Genomic DNA, 27,312 nt, shown 5'->3' on the forward strand with positions numbered 1-27,312 from the left:
TTCCAAGCCGTGTACTGGGAAGCAGGAAAAAAATCTAAATGCAGTGAAATTGGTGAAAAAACGCATTTGCAGCTTTTTCTTGTGGGCTCGGAATTTATGGCTTTCACTGTGCACCATAAATGAAATGTCTACTTTATTCTTTGGGTTGGTGTGATCATGGGGATACCAAATTTGTATAGGTTTTATAATGTTTTCATACATTTACAAAACTTGTGTAGAATTTTTTTTTTAAATTTGCCATGTTCTAGCGCTAATAACTTTTTTATACTTTGGTGTACAGAGCTTTGGGTGGTGTCATTTTTTGTGCCTTCTGATAAAGATTTCAATGCTACCATTTTTAGGACTGTATGACCTTTTGATCACTTTTTATTGATTTTTTTTATATTATTCAAAATGGCAAAAAAGTGCAATTTTTGACTTTGGGCGCTATTTTACATTACAGAAGACCCGAGGCTGTCATGGTAATGGATCGCCGCAATATGCAGCAAAGACTTACCAGCTATGGAGAGGGCCGACCCGTGACATGTAAATGTGATGGAAGGGTGCTGATACCTGTCTATTAGAGCTAGGGGCCAAATAAAGCTTCAATATATGAAGGTCTACCTTCGGGCCTCTAGATTAAACTAACAAGTACTGTAAAAATATAATAGTATCATAGTATCATAGTTTATACTCAAAAATGTTTTGAAAATTAAACCTACATATAACATTTTACAAATATAAACTTGGTATTTTTGAAGCTGTAAACACCCAATGTATTCATCTGATTTTTCCTGCAGCTTAAATGGCATTAAAAAGACAATAAAAAAAAAAATATCACAGGAGAACTATCATGGTGTTGGTGAAGGTGATGAAATGTCCTCTTTAGAGGAAACCTACCACTTCGGATAGGGCTTATAAGCAGCACATGCCATGCACCAGCTCAGGGTGAGCTGGTGCCGGCGCTTATCTTCCTTATGTTTTTAAACAGTTTTAAAGCGTGTTAACACTTTATTAATGTTTATATCCGAACTAGCATGGTGCGCTGAGCGCGGACTACGGTGCGGGGAAGCTAGTTCGGATATAAGCAATAATAAAGTGTTAAAACGCTTTAAAACAGTTTAAAAACATAACGAAGATAAGCGCCGGCCCCAGCTCACCCTGAGCTGGTGCACGGCATGTGCTGCTTATAAGCCCTATCCGAAGTGGTAGGTTTCCTTTAAACAATACAACTAGACCTGCATAAAAATATTTTCTGCTGCATTAATGTTAAAATAAAAGAGGTTCTTGGCATACAACAATGAAAAACTAAAAACAGTTGATCAGTAAGGGTCTAACTACTGGGACTCCCACCACAAGAACAGACTGCCAGCAATTTGTAGATTAAATTATATGAGTGTTGGAAATTGCAATGCACAGCACCCAACTATCTCTGGCACTCACATACTATTTTTCACTACTGCATAGTCCTATCCTCACTGATTAGCTTTTTATCATGCAAAAATATGAAGTGGAACCCTTTCCCTGCCAAGGACGTATCTTACAGGGTGGCATATGTTTAGCACCTAGAAACACACTTCTTTTTTTAATGTGAAAGGAAGAATTCTTTAAAATGAATCTAAAATTGTGTTTCTAGGTGTCAGTGAGAATTTATATGGTTTATATTGGACAGTGTGGCTATGCGGGGCACGGTGTGGCTACAGTGGGACAGTGTGGCTTATGGGTGGACAGTTTTGCTATGGAGGCATAGTGTGCCTTATGGGGGCACAGTGTGGTTAAGGGGTAGGGACAGTGTGGCTATGGGGGGAACAGTGTGGCTCATGTGGGGGCTTTGGGCAGTGTGGCACTGGGACGTAAGTTTTCTAATAAGGGGCCCACCATGGCTCTGTCGCCCAGGGGTCTACTTAAACCTGGAGCTGGCCCTGCTTGTCAGGCTGCGTTCCCGCTTCACTTGGAAGTTGGCCCATGGAATTGAAGAGTGAAGCTATTATAATAGCAGCGGCTGTCATGTGCGTGTCATACTAAAACACAGCATTGTTTTAAGATTTGAGCATGGCACAATGTTCTACGACACCCTACAGGCTCTCTGCAGCCAGGAAATACCTGTTTTTTAACGTGATTCACCATGATTCGATATGAACTCGACAATTCGAATTTTTGAAAAATTCGCCCATCTCTAATTATAGGAGTTATATTGTTGTACATAGGAGGCAGTATTATAGTAGTTATATTCTTGTACAGAGGAGGCAGTATTATAGTAGTTATATTCTTGTACAGAGGGGTTAGTATTATAAGAGTTATTATAAAAAAAAACAGTGTATTCCATATGCACCAGCAGAAAAATGTATAAAAACCTTTAGTTTATTGTTGCATATTAAAAAAGACAGACATAGTAACAAAAAATGTGCACATGAAAAACAGGTGATGCGTTTCGGACCCCTCAAAGCAGATGCTAATTCATACCTGGCTCAGGATGCCTGAATAAGAAAGCATGAATGATGGGTGGAGTCACTCCCAAATCACATGGTAACAATGTATGTGTAATCAGACTCTTGTTAACCCTTCAGTTACTAAGGGGAATTAGTACTTGGGATCATGATACACAGATTAAATGTTACCAGAGTAAAAAAAAAATATGAGTTGTCATTTTTGTGATTTAGACCAGATGAGTGTTGTGTATCTAAAAGTAAAATCCCTCTGGCTTCTCTCATGAAAAGTTTTTAGTTGCGATCCCCCAACTCTCTTGTGGGTGGAAACAAAATCAATCGCAGTGACTTGGATGTTACTGATCCAGAATGATGATCTTTAAAGTGTTTAGATGCTCCTGTGATGGATTTTGTGCTAGATATGGCTCTGGGGTTAGCACCTGTGATATTCTCCGAAATTCTATCCTTCAACTTGCGGGCAGTGCATCCAACATACTGCAATTCACACATAGTGCATTCAATGTGATACACTACATGTGTTGTTACACAATTCATATACCTTTTAATAGAAAATGTTCTGTTATTTGACTTAGAGGTAGTTAATGGAGAGACTGTTATTTAATGAGGGGGCTCTTGAGGATACATATGTCACTCCATCCTGTAAAATTTCCTTTAGTATCATGTTATGTTGTAAAATGGGGAGATACTTATCAACTGTCTCAACCATTTGATGGTTGGGGCTATACCTGGTACTAAAAGCCGGTTCATGTGGCTTGTCAGTTAAATAGTGTAAACGTGATTTAGAGTTCACTATTTTCCGTGCCCTGTCACATAGAGTTTTATTATCCCCTCTCTGTAACCTAAGCGATTCTATTTTTGTAACACTTGGCTCTTGGCTGGATGTACTTCTACAGCCACTTGTGTTAAGATTGCCAGGCTATAGACATGACAGCAAAGCTGTCTTGGCCATCATGAATTACATGTCTTGGTGTTCTGAATACTTCTGGCTTTCCTGTGACATCACAGCCCTATTTCTATTCCACATGCTTTAGCGTGTAGGGCTGTGATGGTCATATGGTATGGTAGATATTTCGTGGTGTAGCGTGTTCACCGGGAGACAGTCGTTGATTTTATTTCCCATATCAACAGAAATTATTTCAATTTAAATTTCACGTTTGAATATCAAAACATCACGATTTCCTTCATGGACATTTCCCTCACTGTAGATGTCAAAAAAATACAGTCCATACAAGCTTATATTGAAAAACCGACATGTGGTAATACCCTGCTCAGGGCAGAAAGTTGTCATCCTAAACACACCATCAGAAACCTTCCAGTTGGGGAATACATACGGAGTGAAACATGCATGATCTTCAGATGAAGCATTTAATGCAGAATGTGAATCCCTATCATATTGACAGGGGGTATAATACAACTGTATGTGCCTGGCATGGAAAATAGTAAATCATGTTTACACTATTTAAGTGACAAGCCAGATGATCCAGATACAGAAATCCATAAACTGGCTTTTAGTACCAGGTATAGCACCAACTTTCATCAAGTGGTTGAGAAAGTGGATAAGTATCTCCCCATTTTACAACATAACATGATAAAAAAGGAAATTTTACAGAAAGTAGTCACATATGTATCCTCAAGAGCCCCGACATTAAATAACAGTCTCTTAAATAACAGTCTCTACCTTCACAGCAGTTGTCCCACCTGGCAAACATACAATAGCAGTTTTTGCTGTGGTGTGGCCAGATATAATATTTGTAAATTCATGGTAAAGACTAACTCTTTCACCTCTAAGTCAAATAACAGAATATTTTCTATTAAAAAAGGTATATGAATTGTGAAACAACAAACGTAGTGTATCTCATTGAATGCACTACGTGTGAATTGCAGTATGTTGGATGCACTGCCCGCAAGCTGAAGGATAGAATTTCAGAGAATATCACAGGTGCTAACCCCAGAGCCATATCTAGCACAAAATCAATCACAGGAGCATCTAAACACTTAAAAGATCATCACTGCGGATCAGTAACATCCAAGAAAGTCACTGCAACTGGACTGGACCGAGGATTTCTGTCCACGGAGCACAGCTTACCAAGGACTAACCTACCACTGCGAGGGTGAGCCACCATTTATTCCATATTTTTTCAAAATTATAGTAGTTTTCTTATATATTATAGATGCAAAAGGAAAAAGAATGTGTCTGCTCAAACACAGGTCCACTGCTCAAATCACAGACGTGCTTGAATATCAGCAGCAGGACAAACTGTTAAAAATGTTCAAGGTTTTATTAGAAAAATATTAAACAGTGCTCACAAGAAGAGAGGTTACGTGTTTCGGAACATCCTGAATTGGTCCTTATTTATTACTAGGAGTTACTGTCTGGCGTGCTTCAAGATGCCTCCCACTCCTCACCTGACCAAGCAAAACAATGTGACGTGGTAATATCCATGCACAGAAACTCAATAAATACAATATGCATAGATTGTTCATGCAATATAATGCTGTGGCCAATGCACATATAAAAGTCACTTTTGTAATTGAGCCCAGATGGAAAGTGAATGTCTAGTAGTATGTCCACTTGGCTTCTCTCATGTGGACTGATTTAACCCTATCACCACCTCTCTTACTGCAGGGGATATTATCTATTTATTGTGGTGGGCACTGCTACATTTTCTGTAAGTAGTGGTTTCGAGGAGATGGCTTGCTGTCTCTGAGTTTATCATGCAATCACATTTTTATCCTTTTTTTGTCATAATAGAACCTTGAAATATTTTACTAAATCAGCCTATTGCCAGTAGACCTTTCCACATTTTTATCTTTCCTGCTTATGCCCCTGGGATCGGACCATAATCTTTCCATCCAGGCACAGTGTGAACTGTGGGTGAGCAGACACCTTTTTTTGTTATTTCCATATATAATAGTAGTTATAATATTGCACACAGGGGGCAGTATTTTAGTAGCATGATTACTATTGTATTAGTATTATAATAAAAAATGTGAGCAGTGCATTATCTTTTGCACTGCTGTAACTGCCATTTTTAATCATTATCAAATAAAAAAGTATGGTTTTATTTGGACCTTTGGAGTGCCCAATTTTTTCATACATTGCTGTTGTTATTGTCTTTGATTTCTAAACTTTTCTTTCAAGCACACAAAGTAAATGGTTCGGTGAGCTGATCTTTGAGTTTGGACTTAGTAGTTATATTGTTGTACATATGAGCAGTATTATAGTATATCATTGTATATAGGGGCATTAATACAGTAATTATTGTTTTTCAGAGGAGGTATTAAGTTTTAAGGTATTAAGGTATAAGTTTTTTTATTTATATAGAAGGCAGTATTAAGTTATGTGTTATATCACTTCAAAAAGTGATATAGTAGTTGTATTTTTTCTTTCTTTGCACTGTACATGTTGATTAAGACCATATATCAATGGTTTGTGTGGAGAAATTGGAGAATGGGGCCACTTTTAGAGTTTTTTATAGGACCACTTTAAATTCTCAGTCTAAATGGGGGAGGTTTATCAAGCTGCCTAAGAGTAAGAATGTGCTTAGTTGCCCATGGCAACCAATCACAGCTCAGCTTTGATTTTACCAGTGTTCATGAATTTTTTTTAAAGGGGAGCTGTAATTGGTTGCCATGGGCAACTAAACACATTCTTACTCTTAGGCAGCTTGATAAATCCCCCCCCATGTATTTCTGTGGGTTCATACACACAGCTGAGCAGGTCCTATTCTTGGCCGTGTTTGCACCTCTGCTCTTGCATAGGGAGCTGTAAAAAATATGGATGACACACGGCGTGTCAAGCATTTGTTGTCTGTATTTGCATTGGGTTGCTAGGTAACACAATAATGTGACACTTTAAAGGGTTGTGGGACAAGCTACTGACACCAATTGTGAACCTCCAGTTTGTTTGTTTTTTGAGGAACCTCAAAAACGGATGACACAATCTTTTTTTGCAGCCATATGGCAACAAAAAAATGGGCTACAAAAAAGACCAATAGAGCCTTATTTAGCAGCCATAGGAAAAATATGTTTAAGAGCCAGCATTGTGAGAGGACATAATGAAAGACTAATCTGTCAATTGAGTCCAAATGTTGTTGTAGACAGACTTTATGATTCAAAGATTCAAAAACAAATGGAGAAAATAGCTGTATAGCTAAGCAAATTGATGCATAGTTTTGTAAGAAAAGATTCAGTATAATTCCTTATCCCTGTACTTTCTATTTTGAGACATCAAGGATGCCAAGATCCATGTCCTGGGGCGCAAAGCACCCGCGGACCTGCATGTGTATTTACGTCATAAGTCAGTAAGGGGTTAATGATGTGGCATCAACAGCAGGAACCTGCTACAACCCTATTAGGCTGTAGGAGGTGGGCACTGTAGATTTGATGGAAGGTGTCCCATTGGGCCAAGTATACAGTAAATACAGTAGCTGTGATTGCCTGTCTGTATGCAAATGTTACTAATTTGCATATCAAGAAAAAGAGGATTATCTCTGCATTGCTGTATTGGTCAAGTGCTAAGGGTCTAAAGTGTATTAGTGTGACATTACAATGACCTTTCCAGCTCTGATTTGAGGCTAAACTTTTATCAAGAAAACGTCAACCATTTGTCTCTCTTCTTGTAGTAGTTCTTCCATATTGTTATTGTTAAACTATATTGTTATATATGATTCTACTGGGTATAAATCATAATTTATAGTTTTACTATGTATTCACTTGATACAACTTTCTCACTTCTAGGGTTTACTCATGAATCAAATTCAGAAAATCCACAGATGAATGGTAAGATTGGTTAATGTTCTCAGAATACATACTTCTATTTTCAACATAAAATTAAAGGGATTTTCCAAATTCTTTATATTTGTATTACTTTACTTTTGTTTTATTGCAAACATAATTGCTTCCGGCCAGTTGTATAAAACAGAATGGGGCACATTTACTTACCTCTCCATGTCGCAATCCCCGATCCGGAATGTCCAACATCCATGGATTGTGCCTCGATTCACTACTAGCATGCGCTGGATATCCTGTGCCCTTCTCATCCAGGAGATGACTTACCCCTCTACCTAATCCCATAATCTTTCTCTAATGTATACATATGTATACTGTATAAACATACATGCATTTACATACAGAGGGAGAAAGAATAGTAGACACATCACCAATTTTCAAAGCAAATCTATTTCGTTTATTGACATAAAACTCATAACAGGTAACAATCCATCTAGTTCACGCTGCAATTACATTAAAACATAGATGTATGATATAAAAATGCACACTAATTTTGTGTTCCCTTTCTTTAAAAAACTATAAATTTTTATGAAGAAGTAGGCTTGTACTTCCTATTGATGGTATTTAATTTTCCACGGCTTTCACTGTGCATTCCAAATGACACCTCCCCTTTATTCTTAGGGCCGGTACCAAATTTATATTGATTTTATACATTTTGCCATATTCTGACACTAATAACTTTTTCATACTAACATCTTTATGTAATGAAAATGACAAAAAAAGTGGTGTCTCAGACATTTGAGTGCTATTTTTCATTACAGGGTTCACCGCAGGGAATAACAGTTTTTATATGTTGATAGATCCGGATTTTTTTTTTAGATGTGGCAATACTTAACATGTTTATGATTTTTTACTGATTATTTTTATATTGAAGGGAACCTCCCATTCAAATAAATACTTTATTTTAAAAAAACTATGATTAAAAAGCATTAAAGCATTTCACTTATGCCTGAATTGTTCCTTTCCATGGCAGCAATGTTAAAAAAACAGTTTGTAAATTTATAGTCAACATTGTGACTCCAATGAAAATAATGGAGTCTTGCATATGTGGTGTTCAATGCACTGCCCTGTCTCCCTGGTAATGATTGACATGTGTCACTGCTACCAGTACTAAGGGACCATCTGCCAATATTCAACTACAGACATATACATGTACAGCGATGTAGGAAATACTGGCCCAGATTTATCATCAGTGAAGCAAACTGCACTTCATGCAAGACTGCTCTCCTTTGGTGGCAGCTGACTCGGTTGGGGAACTAAGTAGGGTCCTTAAGGAGACTCCTTAAGGAATCCTTAAAGGCACTCTCCTCCCAACAGGCAGGTGTAGACTTACAGCCATTGATAATCCATTTGGGGATTCTGGATTTTTCACTCTTTGTTTCAATGGTAAGATCAGGAAAATTCTTTTAAAAAAAAACTCATTAATGCACACACGACACCCCATATTGACAGAATAAAAACAGAAATGTAGATATTTTTGCTAATTTATTAAACAAGAAAAATGTAAATATCACATGGTGCTGTGACACGCATATGTAACTTACATGCTGTTCATTTACTTCTGATCCTCCTTGACATGGTTCTCCTTCATTGGAGTTCAGCTGTATTTAATTGACCTGATTGGACTTGATTAGGAAAGTCTCACACCTATCTATATAGATCTCACAGATCACAGTGCATGTCAGAGCACATGAGAATCATGAGGTCTAAGGAACTGCCCAAGGAGATCAGAGACAGAATTGTGGAAAGTCACAGATCTGACCAAGGTTGCAAAACAACTTCTTCAGCAAAGAGCACAGTGGCCTCCATAATCCTTTAATGGAAGAAGTTTGGGACGACCGCAACTCTTTCTCAACCTGGCCCTCCAGCCCAACTAAGCATTATTGGTAGAGCCATGATGAGAGAGGTATAGAAGAATCCCCAGATCACTTTGGCTAAGCTCCAGAAATGTAATAGAGAGTTGGGAGAAAATTCCACAAATCCCTCCACCAGTCGGTGCTATATGGCAGAGTGTGCCGACCAAAGCCTATCCAAGACCTATGAAACAGCTGGTACAGTTGGCTAAAAAAACAAATGAAGGACTTGCAGGCTATGAGAAATAAGTTTCTTGTTGGTGTTTGAGCTTGTTGGTGTTAATTCAAAGCGGTATGTGTGGAGAAAACCAGGCACTGATCATCTCCTGCCAAATACAACCCCAACAGTTAAACAAGGTGGTGGCAGCATCATGCTATGGGGGTGTTTTTAAGCTGCAACTGGTTGCAATTGAACCCTAAGCACACAGCTTAAATAACAAAGCAGTGGCTTCAGAACAACGCTGTGACTATCCTTGACTGGCCCAGCCAGAGTTCTGACCTTAACCCAATTGAGCATCTCTGGAGACACTTGAAAATGGCTTTCCACCAACGTTCACATCCAACCTGGAGAGGGCCTGCAAGGAAGAATGGCAGAGGATGCTCAAATACAGGTGTGCAAAACTTGTTGCATCACTCCCCAGAAGACTCTTGCCTATACTAGCTTAATATTGAGCATAGGGTCTGAATACTTATGACCAACTGATATTTCAGTTTTTAATGCTTAATAAATTAGCAAAAATATCTACATTTCTGTTTTTTGTGTCAAGATGGGGTGCAGACTGTACATTAATAACCAAAAAAAAGGACTTTTTTGATCTTACCAATATTACAAAGAGTGAAAAATTTACAGGAGTCTGAATCATTTCTGTACCCAGTGTAAATATATTTTCCAGGATGGAAGCAGCCCACTGAACACCAGGCATGACTTTTTCAGAAAGCCTAATGACATGACGGGGGATTAAAGCCAAACCAGTATATCTATAAAAAAAAAAACTGTGCAGCTCACTATATACAAAAATGCTAAATTTATTCTGTAGTTAAGAGCATTTAAAGAGACACCAAATAAGTATAGGCTTTCTTATTTTTACTGCTTTAGCAAAAAAAAGCTCTCTATGATTATATAATTTTATTGATTGATTTAGTTGTTATGCAGATACAGGAAAATAGAATGTACAGGAAAGTGGGTTATATTGTAATTGTCTGGTTGTCAGTATTAGATGAATCTGTAAGTTTGACCTGATACTGGAGATATTTTATTCTATGATTTTGGTATAGTGCAGTGCTACTTTTTAAAGAGGCCCTTTCACCACCTCACACATGTGGAGATTAACATACCATATTATAGGAGCTCCTTCACAGATTCAGGGGCACTCAGAATTTTCTTTGTAGCCCGCACAATATCAGTCCCAGTATCTGACCATTAAAATCTTCTGTACTATCAGAAAGGAGGTGCTGGAGGAGGGGTTGTGTATTTTGATAATCTCTGTATCCTAGTGTCAGTGAAAATTAACTTAACACATGCCCCATCCTCTGCTCCAGCACCTCCCCTCTGACAGTGGGGAGGATTATAATGATCAGATACTGGGACTGATATCTCAACATAAGATCATAGCACAAGAGGGATCATAATAGGGCACAATTACTTACCAGGTCACTGAGTTCTCTGATGCATTGTCCATATATTATGCTGCGTGCGGCTATTCACTAAGATCGTGCGCCTAAAATCATAAATTTGTTGCTTCCCCAAACTGGTCCGACAGAGTTGACTAGGTTTTTTGTGGTGCATCTTTAACATAGGGAGTGAGACAAAATTTGAAGTTGAATACGGCGCTCAGTCTGAATCAGTCAGACCATCCGACGGCACGCCCTCTATTTTGCATGGAGACCAGTGCAGCTGCACTACAAAAGTGTTGTGTGTGACACAATCGCAGCGCATACACTTACCTGTGCAAGCCGTTTTAGCCATGAAGAACATAAACAGTCTGACTAAAGTGCATCGCAAAGTGGTGCAAAGCCCTTAGTAAATGTGCTCCAATGTGTCTGCTTACAGAGTCTCCACCCACACACTGGATTCTTACACTGGCCATCACTGAAAGCACCAACCCTTTAACAGCCTTGCATTCCCTAACAGTTTGTTAGTATAGATCAATATAAAAAGTGTGGTGTGAAAAGGTTGCAATTGCACCATGCATGGGGTCTGAGGGGTTCATAAGAAGGGATTTTCAATATTAACAAGCATGTTATGATTGAAATGCTTTGGCACTGTAACGGTACACAGACAACAGAACTAGAGTCTCTGTGGGAGTACGGAAGGAGGAGTCTGTGGACCAGTGGACCCTCTGGACCACCGGGGGAGATGGAGATGGTACTAGCCGACACCGGGGACTGGAGTCTAAGTGGCACCTGGTCTTCATCTGGGAACGCTGGAGACACAGGACACAGGAGCGTCTGGGAATGCTGGAGACACAGGATACAGAAGCGTCTGGGAACACTGGAGACACAGGACACAGGAGCGTCTGGGACCGCTGGAGACACAGGACACAGGAGCGCCTGGGACCGCTGGAGACACAGTGATTGGAGAAGACCACAGCACCGGAGAGGTTAAGTTCCAACGATTCTTTATTTACAATTCATCCAGGTAAAAAAACAGCGACGTTTCGATTCTCATTGAATCTTTATCAAGCATGGAGACACAGGACACAGCAATGAAGCAATGCTGAAGAACCAATGAGGCAGGAAGGGAGGTGCCGGATTATAAGGGCGAGATGGATTAGCAGCACCAATCAGGAGGACGCTGGCCCTTTAAGGCTAGGAGAGCCGGTGCGCACGCACCCTAGGAGCGGGAGCGCGCGACCTAGTCGATCAGGAAGCAGGCTTGTGGAGAGGTAAGTCCAGGCTGGGGGCACCGCGCCACACCGAGGGGCATGGTGTGGCGTGCATCCATGACAGGCACAGATTTCACACAAAGTTTACAGTACTGGTAGACCCTACAGTATCTGTTATGGATTTGGAAGGTAAATAATTTAAATTGAAAACCACTTAACTCCAGTTACATGTATTTCTACTATAGAATTTCTATGCAATTCAGTCTGTCAGCAAAATGTTATAGAGCAAAAGTAGCTAAGCAGATTTTTAAACAGCTCTGTGGGAAAAGTTTCATTGTATATCAATATTATTGTATCATTTCCCGTGTAAAGTACGAGTATTTCCTGCAATATGATTACCGACCTAATTCTTTCAAAAGAATAATAATCCTTGTGCACATAATTGTAGAGAAGAAATCATACAAAAGTTAGAATGATATACAGGCAGTCCCCGGGTTACGTACAAGATGGGGTCCGAAGGTTTAGTCTTAAGTTGAATCTGTATGCAAGTCAAAACTGTATATTTTATAATTGTAGTTCTACACATTTTTTTTTTGCCCCCCCGAAAATGGGAGTTTCAAATTTTTTTGCTGTAATGGGACCAAGGATTATCAATAAAGCTTCATTACAGACACCTTACAGATGATCTCTGCAGTCTGGGACTAAAGTAACATCCAGAGAGCTTCACCAGAGGTCCCAGGGAGCAGAGGGGTCTGTCTGTAACTATGGGTCGTCTGTAAGTCAGGTGTCCTTAAGTAGGGGACCGCCTGTATATGTTGAACATGAAAATGCAGGAAACATGTTATAGAGGAGTAATAGCTGTGCAAATGATTATACAGTTTTTGAAAAAGATCTAGGATAAATTTTATTTTATTAATTTAAAAAAAAACGTGGCCATACGCAACATTAGAATACGGTAGGTCTTTTTGCTACACTACAATTTCATTTAACTTTTTATTCTAATGTTCAATTTCACAATGTAGTCTTTTATTCTTTCATAGGTCTTCTTTTCATATACTTAGCAATTCTTAGATTATACTTCTGTCAAAAGATTACTAAACATACTTCAGGAAATACATGGCAGCAAATATTTTACAAAATGAAGGTATTCAAATAATAGTTACCTTGTCCCGCACAAAACACTCATATTACATAGAGTTACAAGGACAGTGAAAGTTCACCTTCAATTTCATTGTTACACTATAATAAGTCAGTTGTTGCACTGATGTGCTATAATGGCAGAAAAAAACTGATGTCTGTCTTTTAACACCTGGTATATTACAACCAAAGGGACACAGGTTCACTTTACACCAGTCTTGCAAGGCTATTGAAGAGCATTACAGAAAATCAATATTGATAGTAAACAGAAGCCCTTCTATTTCCTTCATTTACATGTACAAAAATATCCACTAGAACACAGCATCTAAGGGGTTATCTGCCCTGGATAAGAGTTTCCCTAATCCCAGTTGCCCTGACACATTGTACTCGCTCTACCACTGCATAATATTAAAAACACAAAAAGCAATAAAGTTTGTGAGTACGTGTGACAGGTTGAAAGGGGAAGGAGAGCGGTTTAAAGAAAAAAACTGTTTGTGCTTATGTGGTTTTTTTTTTATCTCTCTTTATTGAGATCACTATCGGTGACATACTTTCACAACAATTGAGCAGTGTGTGGCCTCCAGGTGCTGCTTTGTTGTCCACGCTGTCAAATGCTTGTCACAGAGCATAACATCCTGAATCTGCAAGATGTTTAGGTATGTTAGGGCCAGACCACCCCCACATGTATACTCTTAGCAAAACCTTGGAAAAGAGATGTAACTAAATATATTTTACCACTGGTAAAGGGGTATTCCCACGAAGACAAAATTCATAAATATACCCAGGATAACAAAATAGCACATTGTGGGTCATTTACTAAGGGGTCAAATCGCGTTTTTACGGCGCGTTACCCAAATTTTTCTGTTTTGCGCCGATTTTCCCTGAATTGCCCCGGGTTTTTGGCGCACGCGATCGGATTGTGCCGATCGTTGGCGTACATGCAACGGAAATCGGGGGGCGTGGCCGAACGAAAACTCAACAGATTTGGAGATTCCGCCGCATTTAAAAAAAAAAAAAGTGTCGCTTACCTGCACCCAGCAACGGATCGTGAACTTCGGTGGACCTCAGCGGACTTCAGCGCAGCAGCGACACCTAGTGGACGTCGGAGGAACTGCCTTAGTGAATCGCCGGAAGACCCGAATCCATCGCAGAGAACACGCCGCTGGATCGCAAATGGACCGGGTAAGTAAATCTGCCCCATTCTCTGATTCAATATTATTAACTAAAATACATCATTTCATAGATATAATTCCAACCTGTCTCTATCAGTCCTAGTGTTTACTAGTTTGTTGTCCCAGGATTCGACCGTAAATACTCTGATTATGAGCGGATTCTTCTCATGAATAGTATCTCTTGTTTGCACACTGCAGTCCTCCCTGCCTCATGCCCCTCTCTCTGCATTACAAGATCAGCTCAGACACAGACACTTCCTGCCAGCAAGCAGCATCATGCAGAAGCTTACTCTACTAGCTACAGGCAAGATACATGTCTTTATCCAGGGGAGGGGAAGGCATAGCAGAGATGACTTTGTGTCCATCTCATGATCTCTCTCTCTCTTTTTTATGTGTTAGATACTAGAGACTGATCAGAAGCTAAATGAAAGTGTAGCTAAACCCTGTATGTTGATAATCTTAGCACATTATCAGCACACACCATCTCATAGCACAGAGGAATCATGAAGTGTCTGCTTAGAGAGTCCCAGCCTACACACATTTACAGTGACCATCACTGAGCGATAGGACCAGAAACATCAATAAAACAGAGTAAAATTAAAGGGGTTAAAAATAATTTTTATTGTGTAAACAAGACTAAGGGATTAAATTTTGAGAACTTACTTTCACCCCTTTAAATAAAAACATACATATTGCTAGATTTTAGGTGTCAGTTTACATTTTCAAGTTACAATTGCAAGTTTGGACTATAAGACGCTTCTTACTATAGGACGCACCCCAGATTTAGGCTTCCAAAAAAGGAAAAATATATTTTACACCAATAAAAATATCCTTGTTGGTCGAACTAAAGCACAGCAGACACAGCTCTGCATCAACCATACAGTTACACACACAGTTCTGCGTCATCCATACAGTTGCACACACAGCACAGCTTCATCCATACAGTTAGACACACAGCTCTGCATCCTCCATAAAGATACACACACAGCTCTGCATCATCCATACAGTTACACACAAAGCTCTGCATCATCCATACAGTTACACACACAGCTCTGCATCATCCATATAGATACACATACAGTTCTGCATCATGCATACAGTTACACACACAGTTCTGCATCATCCATACAGTTACATACACAGCTCAGCATCATTCATACAGATACACACACAGCTCAGCATCATTCATACAGATACACACAGCTCTGCAACATTCATACAGATACACACACAGTTCTGCATCATTCATACAGATACACACACAGCTCAGCTATACACACAGAACCCACCTTTCCCCTCTTCCCCTTCTTCTTACCCTGTCCCAGTGCAGCATGTCCCCATTGTTGGCAGTATCAGGACCTGTGGTGATGTAAGAAGCATGTGATCAGTCACATGATGCTGACATCACCGCAGGTCCTGTAGGACACCCAGGAAAGGAGAGAGCAGTATGGAGGCTCCTCTCTGGGAGATCAGGTGCAGCTCTATATCAGGGCATCACCCGATCTCCATTACAGCGGTCAGGAGGGTCTGGTAGTGCTGGATCCTCCTGACCGTCGCTCTATAAGACGCAGTTACTTTTTAGCAAGACTTTTTCTTGCTTAAAAGTGCTTCTTATAGTCCAGAAAATACGGTACATGACTTTTCACCCTAAACATAAAATGGCATATATTAGTAAACACGATATTACAGCACAATGTAGAATTAGGTTATTTAATGTATCTTTCTGATCACTGAGATGTAAACATCCTTCAGTTGTGTGTGTGGTAACCTTGTTTTGCAGGATGTAACAATAGGAAGTATTGTGCTTCAACTAGTGACAACAATCTTTTATTTTGCATGAACCCAACAGATAAGAGATTTTGAAGCTAAACCGCATTCACTTCTTGTTTCTAGGGAATGTACAGCAACCATTTTGCATGAAGAAGTATTTAAATATTTTATGTATGTAGCAAAAAATCTAATTGAGTAATAATTATTAGTTACCTCAGTAACCTGTGGAAAATTTTTGAGCAGTCATTTCAAAATTACTGTGTAAGAAACTGAATATATGCAATATGAAAAAAGTTTTTTCAACCTAAAGAACAATGATTGAGAGTTAGCAAGCAAAATGTGCTAGAATTCGAACAAAATGTTTGTTAAAAAACCTACATTACATTGTTTTGGACACTTTTTGTGTCTTACAAAAAAAGAGCATAGATTTGACATATAAGAAAGAATAAATGTTAAAGGAAACCAGTTATGAGAGTTTAGACCCACAAGCTGCCATCAACCTGTTATTCAGGACAGTAACAGATTCCCAACGATGTCCTTCTATACTCTGGGAGAGTCAGTATTAGGCTGTTATCATTACAGGATCACAAAATATGAGAAGTGCAGTGTCACAGATGGATGACTCTGCCAGTACTCTATGCATAATATTGATTGTAATGGTGGCTGTGGAGCCACGTTGCTCTCCTATTCACTGCTTCAGCTCCAGATCTCTATTCGGACGGGCGCTACCCGTTCTGGTCAACTTCGCCTTGGCCTCTGGCCACTTGCGTTGCAGTGCAGGAAGCTGGTCGACCAGGTGTTTTCCAAACCTTAGTCTAGTCTTGGATTTTCTGCCTGTGATAGTGCTGATTTCTGGAGTCCATTCCAGAATTTCCATCGAGTCTGCTCTACTCTGGTTTCTGCATGACCTGCAATGTGCATCACTTCCTGTGATGTAACAGGATTGTGCATGTGATCTGAGCAACCAATCCTGGCCCTCCAGCAGGTATTTATTGGATCCTGTCCTCTCCCTCAGAGCCTGAGGGTCAAAGTATCTAGTGCCTGTCTGAAGTGGTGTTGCTGCCTCTCTTTCTGTCTTGTATTGTTCCTGGATTTTGACGGTGCCCTCTAGTCTCCCTGGGACCAGCTGTGTCATATTCCCAATCTGCTTAGAGGTGCATCTGAGATAGGTCACGTGGCAGAGAGGGTATAAACCCTTTGCATCGTGACATTGATATACAAGTTCTGGTTTTTTACATAATTACAATGTCGGCACTGCTGCATATTGGAAAAACAAAAACTCTGTGCCTCAGAATGCATGTTCACCTACTGACAAATGCCTTTACATAGAAATAGAAGTTTGACTTGTTCATACAAATTATCTAATGAGTCTTGGAGGCGGAATAGTCACATTGGCCGGACCTATCCTCACTTGACTGGTCTCCCATACAACAAATACCACATCATAAACTACCTTCAGAAACTATAACAAAGACTAGTGATGATGTACCTGGACTATGGGACTTCTATTAAGCCTTGAGCGGGATTCTTCTCCACCCCCAATACTCCTTACTGGTCAATTGAAAACACCAATCAAAGATCATTTTGTGGATAAGCCAGTATCTCAATAAATATTGAAGGAAATCATTGAGATCCTGTCACTGTCCCAGATAACAGGTTGGTGATAGTTTGTGGGCCTAAATGCTGATGATAGTTTCCCTTTAATATGCACCAATATTACTTCAAAATGAGTGCACAAATGTTTGGTGGAGAGTAAATGTTGTAAGGTTAGACAAAAAGGGCCAACATGTGTAGCAAGATCCTGCACATACATTATACAGTATGTTGAATGATTGCCCAAAGCAATGCATGTTTCCCAGTACTGTACGACCTTAATATATGTAAATCACCAGTGTAGGGCCTGAAACTGATCAATATTATTGCACTTTGACAAAACTATTAAATTGTGCAAAGGATGCTAATGATTTCTTTTTCCTTTTTTAGCTACTGGTTATTACATTCGACCGATGCATACAGTAGTCATAATCGGATGCATTATTATACTCCTCGCAGTATTCGTAATTCTATTTTATAAACAGAGACTTCTGTGTTTCAAGTGCTTCAAGAAGAAAGGTTAGTTCCTATTGTATATTCTAAAGGCATACAGTTCATAATAAAAATAAATATGTGTTTGAAATGGTTCTGTTGCTGCTGGCAGAGCTCTATGTGTCCAAAGACGATGAAGGAAGTCTGCAAATAAGTTTACAGTTCGGGGGTTTATTTTTGGAGCAACACACAGAATGTTTGTCAAACACCTATTTCTCAGATTTAGTTGCATTACCAGTGAGGGTTCACAGGGGGTCAGTATTGGGCCCCCTTCATATTAAACTTTTAAGAATCTGTGCATATTGTTTTAAGAGATGCTTTATTAGAAGGTAGGCTTTAGCTTATATACTGTATTTTTGGACTATAAGGCACACTTTTTAGCAAGAAAAAATCTTGCAAAAAAATGCCTGCGTCTTATAGACCTAAGGTCAGGAGGATCCAGCACAGCCAGACCCTCCTGATCGCTGTAATGGAGATCGGGTGATGCCCTGATATAGAGCTGCACCCGATCTCCAAGAGAGGAGAGTACTGCTCTCCCGGGTGTCCTACAGGACCTGCAGTGATGTCAGAATCATGTGACTGATCACATGCTTCTTACATCACCACATACTGCTGAGAATGGGGACATGCTGCCCTGGGACAGGTTAAGAAGAAGGGTTGCTTCCATGTAAAATAAATTTTCAAATTATTCTTACAAATCTGAGAGGCTCTGGGGGATGTCTTTTTGCTAGTTGTTACAATGAGCAGAGCAGGTCTCCCCCTGTACATGTTCTGCTTATTGTAACAATCAGTGAATAGACTTCACTGAAGGGCTATGGAAACACCCACAAGAGTCGCTCAGGATCACGGACAACATGCAGGGCATGGACATCAAATATTAAGATGTTTACCAGAGTCATGGTGCCTGGATCTACAAGTAAATGTTTATCATGCTTGATTTTGATGGTGGATTTTCTTTAATAGAGTTGCACAAAACAATAGTCAGATGACTTTAGCCTTCTTTTCTTATCTTAATGCTGTGTTTGGGACTTCAGATATACAGGCAGGCCCTGGGTTACGTACAGAATAGGTTCTGTAGTTTTGCTCTTAAGTTGAATTTGTATATAAGTCGGAACTGTATATTTTATCATTGTAACCCCAGGCAGAATTTTTTTGGTCTCTGTTACAATTGTTACATTGTGATAAGAACCAGGATTAACAGTACAGCTTAAAGGGGTTATCCGGGTTTAAAAAATTTCTTATGGCCGGGCTGGGGAGGGCTATTTAAACCCAGTAAACATGTACTTACCTCCTCCGGTGCTGCCGATGTCCCGCGCCGCGGCCCGTCTTCTCCGTGCGCCGGTTTCAGTACAAGGGCGCACAGGGAGCTTCCGGCCGGCCTGATGCTCCCATGCGCACCATCTCCCAGCGCTTACAACGCTGAGAGATAGGGACGGACGGGAGGAGCCGTCCACATCGCAGACCGGAAGCTCCCTGTGCACGGCTTCCGTGCCCCTGTAAACAAACAGAGGCACGGATCGAAGGGACCGCGGCGCGGGACATCAGCGGCGCCGGAGGAGGTAAGTATATGTTTATTATGTTTAACTAGCCCTCCCCAGCCCGGCCATAAAAAAATTTTTAAACCCGGATAACCCCTTTAATTGCAGACACCTTTGATAACTGTTACAGCAGATCATTGTAGCCTAGGGCTTAAGCACAGTAAATTACCAAAATCCAGAAGTTCGCTTGTAACTAGGGGTCATCTGTAATTTGGATGTTCTCAAGTATTTCAAAGTTTACTGTAATCACCTACTCAATTAATTTCTGAAATAAAAAAGTAGTTTTAAATGCTATTGAAGGCTTTGACCGCTTGGGCCGAGGAAAGAGCAATTATGAATAGTGAATTACTTCCAGAAATAGTTGAACTGCAACAGGGGAGCGATTAAATAATTATTCTGATTTCTGTATTTCTCTTGATAAACGCTGTAGGTTTATTGGTTGTATTTTGTTATGATTAATGTCTGTCTAATAGATCAGGTAGTTTCCTGTTTACATACATAGAAAAACTAAGTTTAAAAACGTAACATCATTCTGTTGTATTACTTTAAGATTTTACTTTTGATTTTAAAACATTTGAAACATTTAAACATGCCACATACCAAAATCAGTGGAAGCTTTAGTAACTGATATAGATGCCGATATAATAGACTAGGTTACAAACATTGATATAGCACAATATGGTAGATGCTGACTTTGGCTTTTCAGGATATTTAGGCTGTAACTGAAAATTCAGAAGTGCATGCACGCATAGAATTTTGAGTAACAATCTAAGATCAACATGTAACACTAGTACTTTAGCCTTTGTGCACAAAACACAGATGATGGATATACCAAAGCAATGCAATCAATCATACAAAAATGTCTTTAAAACCCCCTGTGGAGGTTTCAGGAAGTTCCCGGACAGAAAATAACAAGTATGGTAGCAGACAGTCCCAGCCTCCACCATCCTTTTCTACTACTCTTTTTAACATGTCCTTAACATTTTATTAAAGCATTCAACTAGGATGTCTGTTTGGGGATCAGTGGTGGATTGAGACTGCCGTGGGCCCTGGGCTGTATGAATATTATAGCCCCTACAAGTCTGGAATTCTCTTTCTACATATGGTACTTCAATGAAGCTTCTTAGGAAATGGAGGATACGTCCCTTCTGCCTGGCGTCCTAGTCTGTTCAAAACAATGGGGCTTATTTACTAAGGGTCCCACGGTTCACACTTCCTCACCTTTTAGAAATTTGTGGGATTTACGCTGCTGTGAAAGCTATTTAGAAGGGGATTGTGTCGCACGCGATCAGATTTTGGGGCAATCGTGACGACTTTTATGTGACAGAAATGGTGGGGCGGGCCGCTGGACAATCCAATGCATTTGAATTGAGTGTGGGTTTTAACTTTAAAATTGTGCCGCAAGGCATGCACTTACATACACTGGGAACAAGAGGGTGAACTCCGGCGGACCTGAGCGAGGAAGCGACAGATGCAGGAAATCGGGCACACGATCTTTGCAAATGGAGCCGGAGTGCATGATCGTTGGACACTCCCTATTTCGGGAACTCCGTCAGCCGGGGAAGTAAATGTGCACCAATATCTGGAACAACGCTCGTAATTGCAACACTCATGCTATAAACTTAGCAGATATTCCTTAAAGCTAAAGTACAGGGTAGCATAATCTACTCCCATGAATGTGTATTGATGACCTCTTGTCTTACCAAGGAGTACAGCCAAGTCCAGAGTCATCAGCTACATTGGGATTTCTATTACTTGTCATGAGACTTATGGACTATGAAAGTGTGGAGACTAGGGAGTTTAACTGGCAGACAAGGAAAGACTGCCAAAGGTTGCATGTTTCCTTAAAACAGCCTGGCCAGTAAAATCTTTGGAATACTCCCTCCTGAGTCTTGTCAGGAACCAGGTGACCATCCAAAACATGTGAATGGGCCATAGCTGAGACCAAATGTTTATAGTGCCCTGGTACAATTAATAGCTCCACCACCTCATCATTTTGGTTATCCAATACAGAAAATCATTATTCATAGCGAAATTAGGACAATGAATATCATGCCCTGGCTCTTGGGGGAACACCATTTAATACAGTCAACTGGTCAAATCCCAAAGCTCAACTATCACAACATTTTCTCTTGTAACCTCCAGAACAGGGACAATAACTTAAGAGGACACTTTCTCTTCTCATCCCCACAAGTACAGACAAAGGGGAACGAGTTGAAATGATAGATGAGCATTTAATCTCCCTAGAACTATTACAACATTCTGGTTTATCAGGCATGATGGCTTTAGCCCATAAGTCCAGAACAGAGGGAAGTCCAAACCAATAATTATGTCATGCAACAAGTCTTTTACAATTCCTACCACGTGAGCCACAACATCACATGCTGTACAGAAAGTAACCTGAGCCATAGGGTATACTTTGGTATCTTCATGAATACACATAACCCTCTTTTGTTTCCTAGATATCAGTTCATGAGGCAATATGTCAGTCACTATGGTCACTAAGCTCCCTGAGTCCAAGAGCCCAGTTACTTCACCCCATTCATAGTCACACAGCATGCCTGAGGTCCCTCATCAAGAGAAGGTAACAGCAATGCAGGAAGGGTAAGCAAATAAGGAGTAACATGGCCCTTCAAAACACTCCATAGGCTCAGTTGTAGCAGGGCAACAAGTTAGATAGATTGCCACAACAATGGCATCACCAGCAAATGATAGAACAGGCCTCACTCCTTGTCACCAGTAATCATCTTTCCTGGGTCTTGGACGACAATCAATGGAGGAGTTAGTGAACTGCTAGCTTCACTTCAGGTACCCGAGTAGGTTGACCCCAGGTTCCCTGGACTGCCAGGGAGTTCTCCGCTGCCACATATCGATCTCTTTGGGCAACCCATCATTGGACTGACTCAGTGAGTGGAAAAACCGATCCTTGACTACTTTTTCCACAACTGCCAATGTAACCCCCAGATGGGCCGAGATTTCTCTTAGTTTGACATTCTTTAGTAGGGGGGGTTGGCTGCATGGGAAATTTGATCAGCAGGAGGGGGGGGGGGGGTTGACTGCAGGGCATTTCATCATTGGGGGGCTGGCTGCATGATACATTTCATCAGTAGGGGGGGGCATCTGCATCGGGCATTTCATTAGTAGGTGGGCAGCTACATAGGGAATTTCATCAGTGGGGGGGCAGGCTGCATGGGGCATTTCATCAGTAGGGGGGCTGGCTGCATGGGGAATTTCATCAGTAGGGGGGCTGGCTGCATGGGACATTTTATAACAGGGGGTTCTGGCTGCATGGGGCATTTCATCAGTAGGGGGGAGCTGGCTGCATGGGGCATTTCATTACTGGGGGAGGCTGTGACCAATGTATTACTCACCCTAGGCTTATACTTCAATATGTCAATATGTTTTTCCAGTTATTTGTGGCTAAATTATGGACCTAGGGAAAATAAAAAGCATAATCATTATGTATGAAGGTAAAATATGCTGGTCCTTCACAAATATAATGCAAATGTAATTCTAGAGACCTAATGGTCTAAATTCCCTTTCAGTTTCCTTTTTCATAGCTCTCTCTTTCTTGTAAGTTATCATTTTTTTAAATTCACTGCTAGTTTCAGAATCTACTCACATGGGCAGTAGCCTAATACTTCAACTGATAAAATGTTTGTAAGCATGGCTGTGACATTCAGATATTACCACTAGAAGAATGGAGTAAAAGCTGAATTAGAAGTGGCCAAGCATATCAATTTGATAGCAGTTATCACCTCTCTATTAGTCATGTTTCTGTCGAACCAGTGCCTTGATTTTCCACAATGTTTTGCTTCCAGTTAAGACTATGTTCACATAGGGGCAGATTTATCAAGCTGTCTGAAAGTCAGAATATTTCTAGTTGTCCATGGCAACCAATCACAGCTCTCCTTTAAAATATTCATGAGCACTGGTAAAATGAAAGCTGAGCTGTGATTGGTTGCCATGGGCAACTAGAAATATTCTGACTTTCAGACAGCTTGATAAATCTGCCCCATAGTGTTTGTGATGCCTGTTTGCTGTGTATTCCAATTGCTAAATATGACCAAAGGGTTAATAAAGATTGGATTAAAGAGTTTCCTTTTGATCTCTGTCTGTCTGGTATATGTGATAAAGTGTTCTTTTATTCACCTATAGAAAAAGATACATATCACTTCTCATTAGACCCATTTTCATCTTTAAATATTGGCTAACCCTTTCACCACCAGCCAATGTAAATATACGCACTGAGCATTCTGCATATGAGATTGGTGTCAGCCAACAACTGGCACGGCTGTTATTGCCACTGGGGAAATTAGCTTGTTGAGTCAGACCGTCATCAGAGGGCGCAGATTGGTGTAGATTAAAGGCTCCCATAGTTTTCATTAGCATCTGTAAGGGACCGACTGTAATAAAGACGCAGTATATCTTGTCATCGAAGTTTAAATTGAATCTCATGTAATGGTAAAGGAAACCTATCATGAGTATTTACTACCTCAAACTGCCACCAATCTGTTATCCAAGACAGTGACAGGGTCACAAAATTCTAAACACTGAATGCAAATGACCTGTAAGGAGTCACAGAGTTGGATAAGAGAAACACTGGTCTGTACCCTACTGGCTTTATGTCCCATAGGCCAAGTACATTGCCATAGGCCAACTGCTAGGTGATGCCTTCTGGAAGTCCTGTAACTGATGATGCACAGTCTAGTCCAGTGGTGGCGAACCTATGGCACGGGTGCCAGAGGTGGCACTCAGAGCCCTCTCTATGGGCACTCTTGCCATCAACCCAGCACAGAGTTCGCCAGACAGGACTCAAGGCCTCTTGCAGTCCCAGGCAGCCCAGGACCCTAGAGGGAAGTACTATGATAATTCTTTGCCTTTTTTCTACTGTATTGGTGTCCTCAGGTGCCTATACAATTTAAACCTCTGACACAGCAGGGAGTCATAAGTTACTGCTTAAATTGTAGCATTGACACTTTGCGAAAAATACGTGGGTTTAGGTTGTAGTTTGGGCACTCAGAGTTTAAAAGGTTTGCCATCACTGGTCTAGTCTGTAATAGGATACCCTAGAATTACTCTTCTTCAAACACTGTGACTCTTGTGATCATTTGTATCCAGCCTTCAAAGTTCTACCTCTGTGTTATGTTTAATATAGGACATCATTGACCTCCTGTCACCACCCTGGCTAACAGATTCAGGTAAGTTTACAGGTACACAATCATGACAGGCTCATTTTATTTTATAAATGTACTTGTGCACAATACTTTACCGAAAAAAATGCTAATATTTGTAATTATTTTCTTTTCATTTTTATTGTAGGTGGACGTTCTTCAACACTCTGAAATAGGATTATATAAACCGTTATATATGCACTTTATCACAATAGATTTTATGCAGTGTATTTATTTGAGATGAACCAGATTCATATCATGATGACAACCAAAATATGCTATATATGTCCTGCTGCCTTAAATGTTGCCCACAGCAGCATAATGTGGAGGCTTAACGTCAGAAAGCCTTGTAACGCTATCTGTTGTTTTCGTCCTGTATCTTAGTTAAGAAGCATGAAACCTAAATGAGGTTGGTGAGGAATGTATATTGATAGAAAAACAAAAAAAATTATTTTTTCTGTGTCCTACAATTTTTTTTTAAAATGTATATGAAAGGCTTAAAAGGGTTGGTCAAGAATTTATGTTGATGGGCTATCAGAAATATAGGCCGTTAATATGTGATTAGTGTGTGGGGCAAAAACACCGACCAGTGGTTCCTGTAGAAGCCACAGCTGCAGTGAAGGATTTTGCCTGCCAATGGGGCACACAACTAACTGCTTTCAATTCCTTGCCTTAGGTGTTCCATGGGCAAAACAGTTGGACAGTGGTATATGTTCCACCCCCAATTAGACATTAATGGTCTTCCCCTTTAAGTCAGTTAAATTTATTAAATTCATTTAAAAGAGAATAGTTCTACTATTTAATATCCAGAGACCATACCAGTTCTATCCCCAACTAGCAGAGGAAATGATGTACCTTATATTTAGTCACCGTATTAATACGAGTTCCTGAACACTGATTGTTTCATTAACCCTATTTATTAAAGCAGTGGTCATACATATATAACCAGTTCTCTGAAGGTGGTTATAAGAAGAAAGCTATGAGCTGCAGTATGATTTTCCGTACACTACATAGCACTTTAGCAGTGGCACTTTGAGTTTAAAGGGCTAACTTACATGTACTGAATATAGAACATTTCAGATGCTCCTCTACGGCTTTGAATAGGTGAGCATGGTTATTGTCATACCTTTATATCAGAAGGCTCCTTTGTTTAAAAAGTTTATTTTATCTTTATTTAAACAGGGCAGTGCTTGGGGCTTTGGCTTCACTCCCACTTAGCACTTTTACCCTGCCTTCTGCCTACCCCAGGGCTGCCCCAATAGATCATGTAGCTTGGCTATCTGAACTTCTCTCCTTCACTGCTGTCTGTTACTCACAGTACCTGTGAAAGTTACCCGGTTAGTGAGTAACAGACAGAAGTAAAGGAGAGAGTGAGGAACACATGCTCAAGAAGTCGAGAGAGCTAGATGACTTCATCTACTAGGGACAGTGGTGGAGGAGGAAGAAGGCAGAGTAGAAGTGCTATGGGGGAAGGTATAGTCAGATCCTGGAGGGACTCTGGTAATGTACCCCAAATCACTTCTGCCTCATGTACATAAAGATAGAATAAAGTTTTAAAGCAATGGAGGCTGCTGATGTAAAGATATCAATGCAATGTTTTTTTACATAATTGTTTCTGAGTCCACATAAACGGTGTCAGTCATTAGGTCACTGTGATAACACCTTATAGAAATAAGAAGAGGACAGGTAATCAGAATATCTGATGCTGCCTCATACTCTGGGCCTGTGAATTGCAAACAGATCATATTTAAGCTTAGAAGCAAAATATAAAGAAGTATGTTATTTCTCCTTATAGGCCCCATATAAATTAATTGTAAACAGTGTCTATGAACTGTGGAAACACAGAAACATACCAAGAAAGCCACTGTTACTGCATTTGTGAGGATCCTAGCTTAAACTTATGGTTAATTTGGCTGGTATTTACACAGCAAAACATGCTGACACCTATGGTCCTGGGTTATTATATCATTGTGGCATGTTATCTTTTGAACACATTACATTGGTTATCAATTATGCATGCGAAGATCTGTAGCCATTTATTCGTATAACAATAATATTAATTAACAATACATTATAATTTAAGCCAAATCATATTGCATAATTTTTTTTGAATATTAAACATTAATTTGACAAGGAAAAGGGAAAAAAGAATGCCACATGGAACATTTTGGGACTTATTTTGTACACTTTGTCTGAAAAGACAAAGGCAGCATGCACATTAAAATATTCTGGCCATTATTTTCCATCAAAAATATTGAAAATGTGAAGACTTTTACATCATACTTGCCAACTCTCAATGCAAGCAAAGTGGGAATCCAACATATGGCAAATAATGTTTTGCAGTGCCACTCCCCTTTGTCTAAAGTACATGCTTTTCCTTTATTTCAGTATATGGCCTGTTTAAGAAGGACAATCTAAGGGGCTTCAGTGGGTCTTCCCTATTTTGGTAACCTACTAAACATTCTTGGGGACTAATCAAAGCTGCTTTGCATCAAGGCCCTGCAGCAACAGAAGGACCCCTGTCAATCCCAACTTAAAGGA

At 40.0% G+C, this 27,312-nt stretch overlaps 1 protein-coding gene across 7 annotated transcripts in view; it reads left to right on the forward strand.

Annotated features, from left to right (window-relative positions):
• The window catches only part of LOC140132791 (programmed cell death 1 ligand 1-like), a 66,151-nt gene extending 39,303 nt beyond the window's left edge, over window positions 1–26,848 (forward strand). For 2 of the 7 annotated variants that reach the window (XM_072152019.1, XM_072152026.1), the window contains 3 exons: window positions 7,167–7,208; window positions 17,958–18,086; window positions 24,920–26,848. In XM_072152019.1, coding sequence (XP_072008120.1) covers window positions 7,167–7,208; window positions 17,958–18,086; window positions 24,920–24,942 — 194 coding nt within the window. In that variant the 3' untranslated portion in view covers window positions 24,943–26,848. Of the gene's footprint in view, window positions 1–442; window positions 711–7,166; window positions 7,209–17,957; window positions 18,092–22,059; window positions 22,571–24,755; window positions 24,799–24,919 lie in introns of those variants that run through there. The other 5 variants (XM_072152043.1, XM_072152034.1, XM_072152061.1 and 2 more) reach the window with 5 other exon arrangements.
• The last annotated feature ends 464 nt before the right edge of the window (window positions 26,849–27,312 follow it).

This window comes from Engystomops pustulosus, chromosome 1 (assembly GCF_040894005.1).
Source record: "Engystomops pustulosus chromosome 1, aEngPut4.maternal, whole genome shotgun sequence".
In the NCBI taxonomy this organism is placed as follows: domain Eukaryota; kingdom Metazoa; phylum Chordata; class Amphibia; order Anura; family Leptodactylidae; genus Engystomops; species Engystomops pustulosus.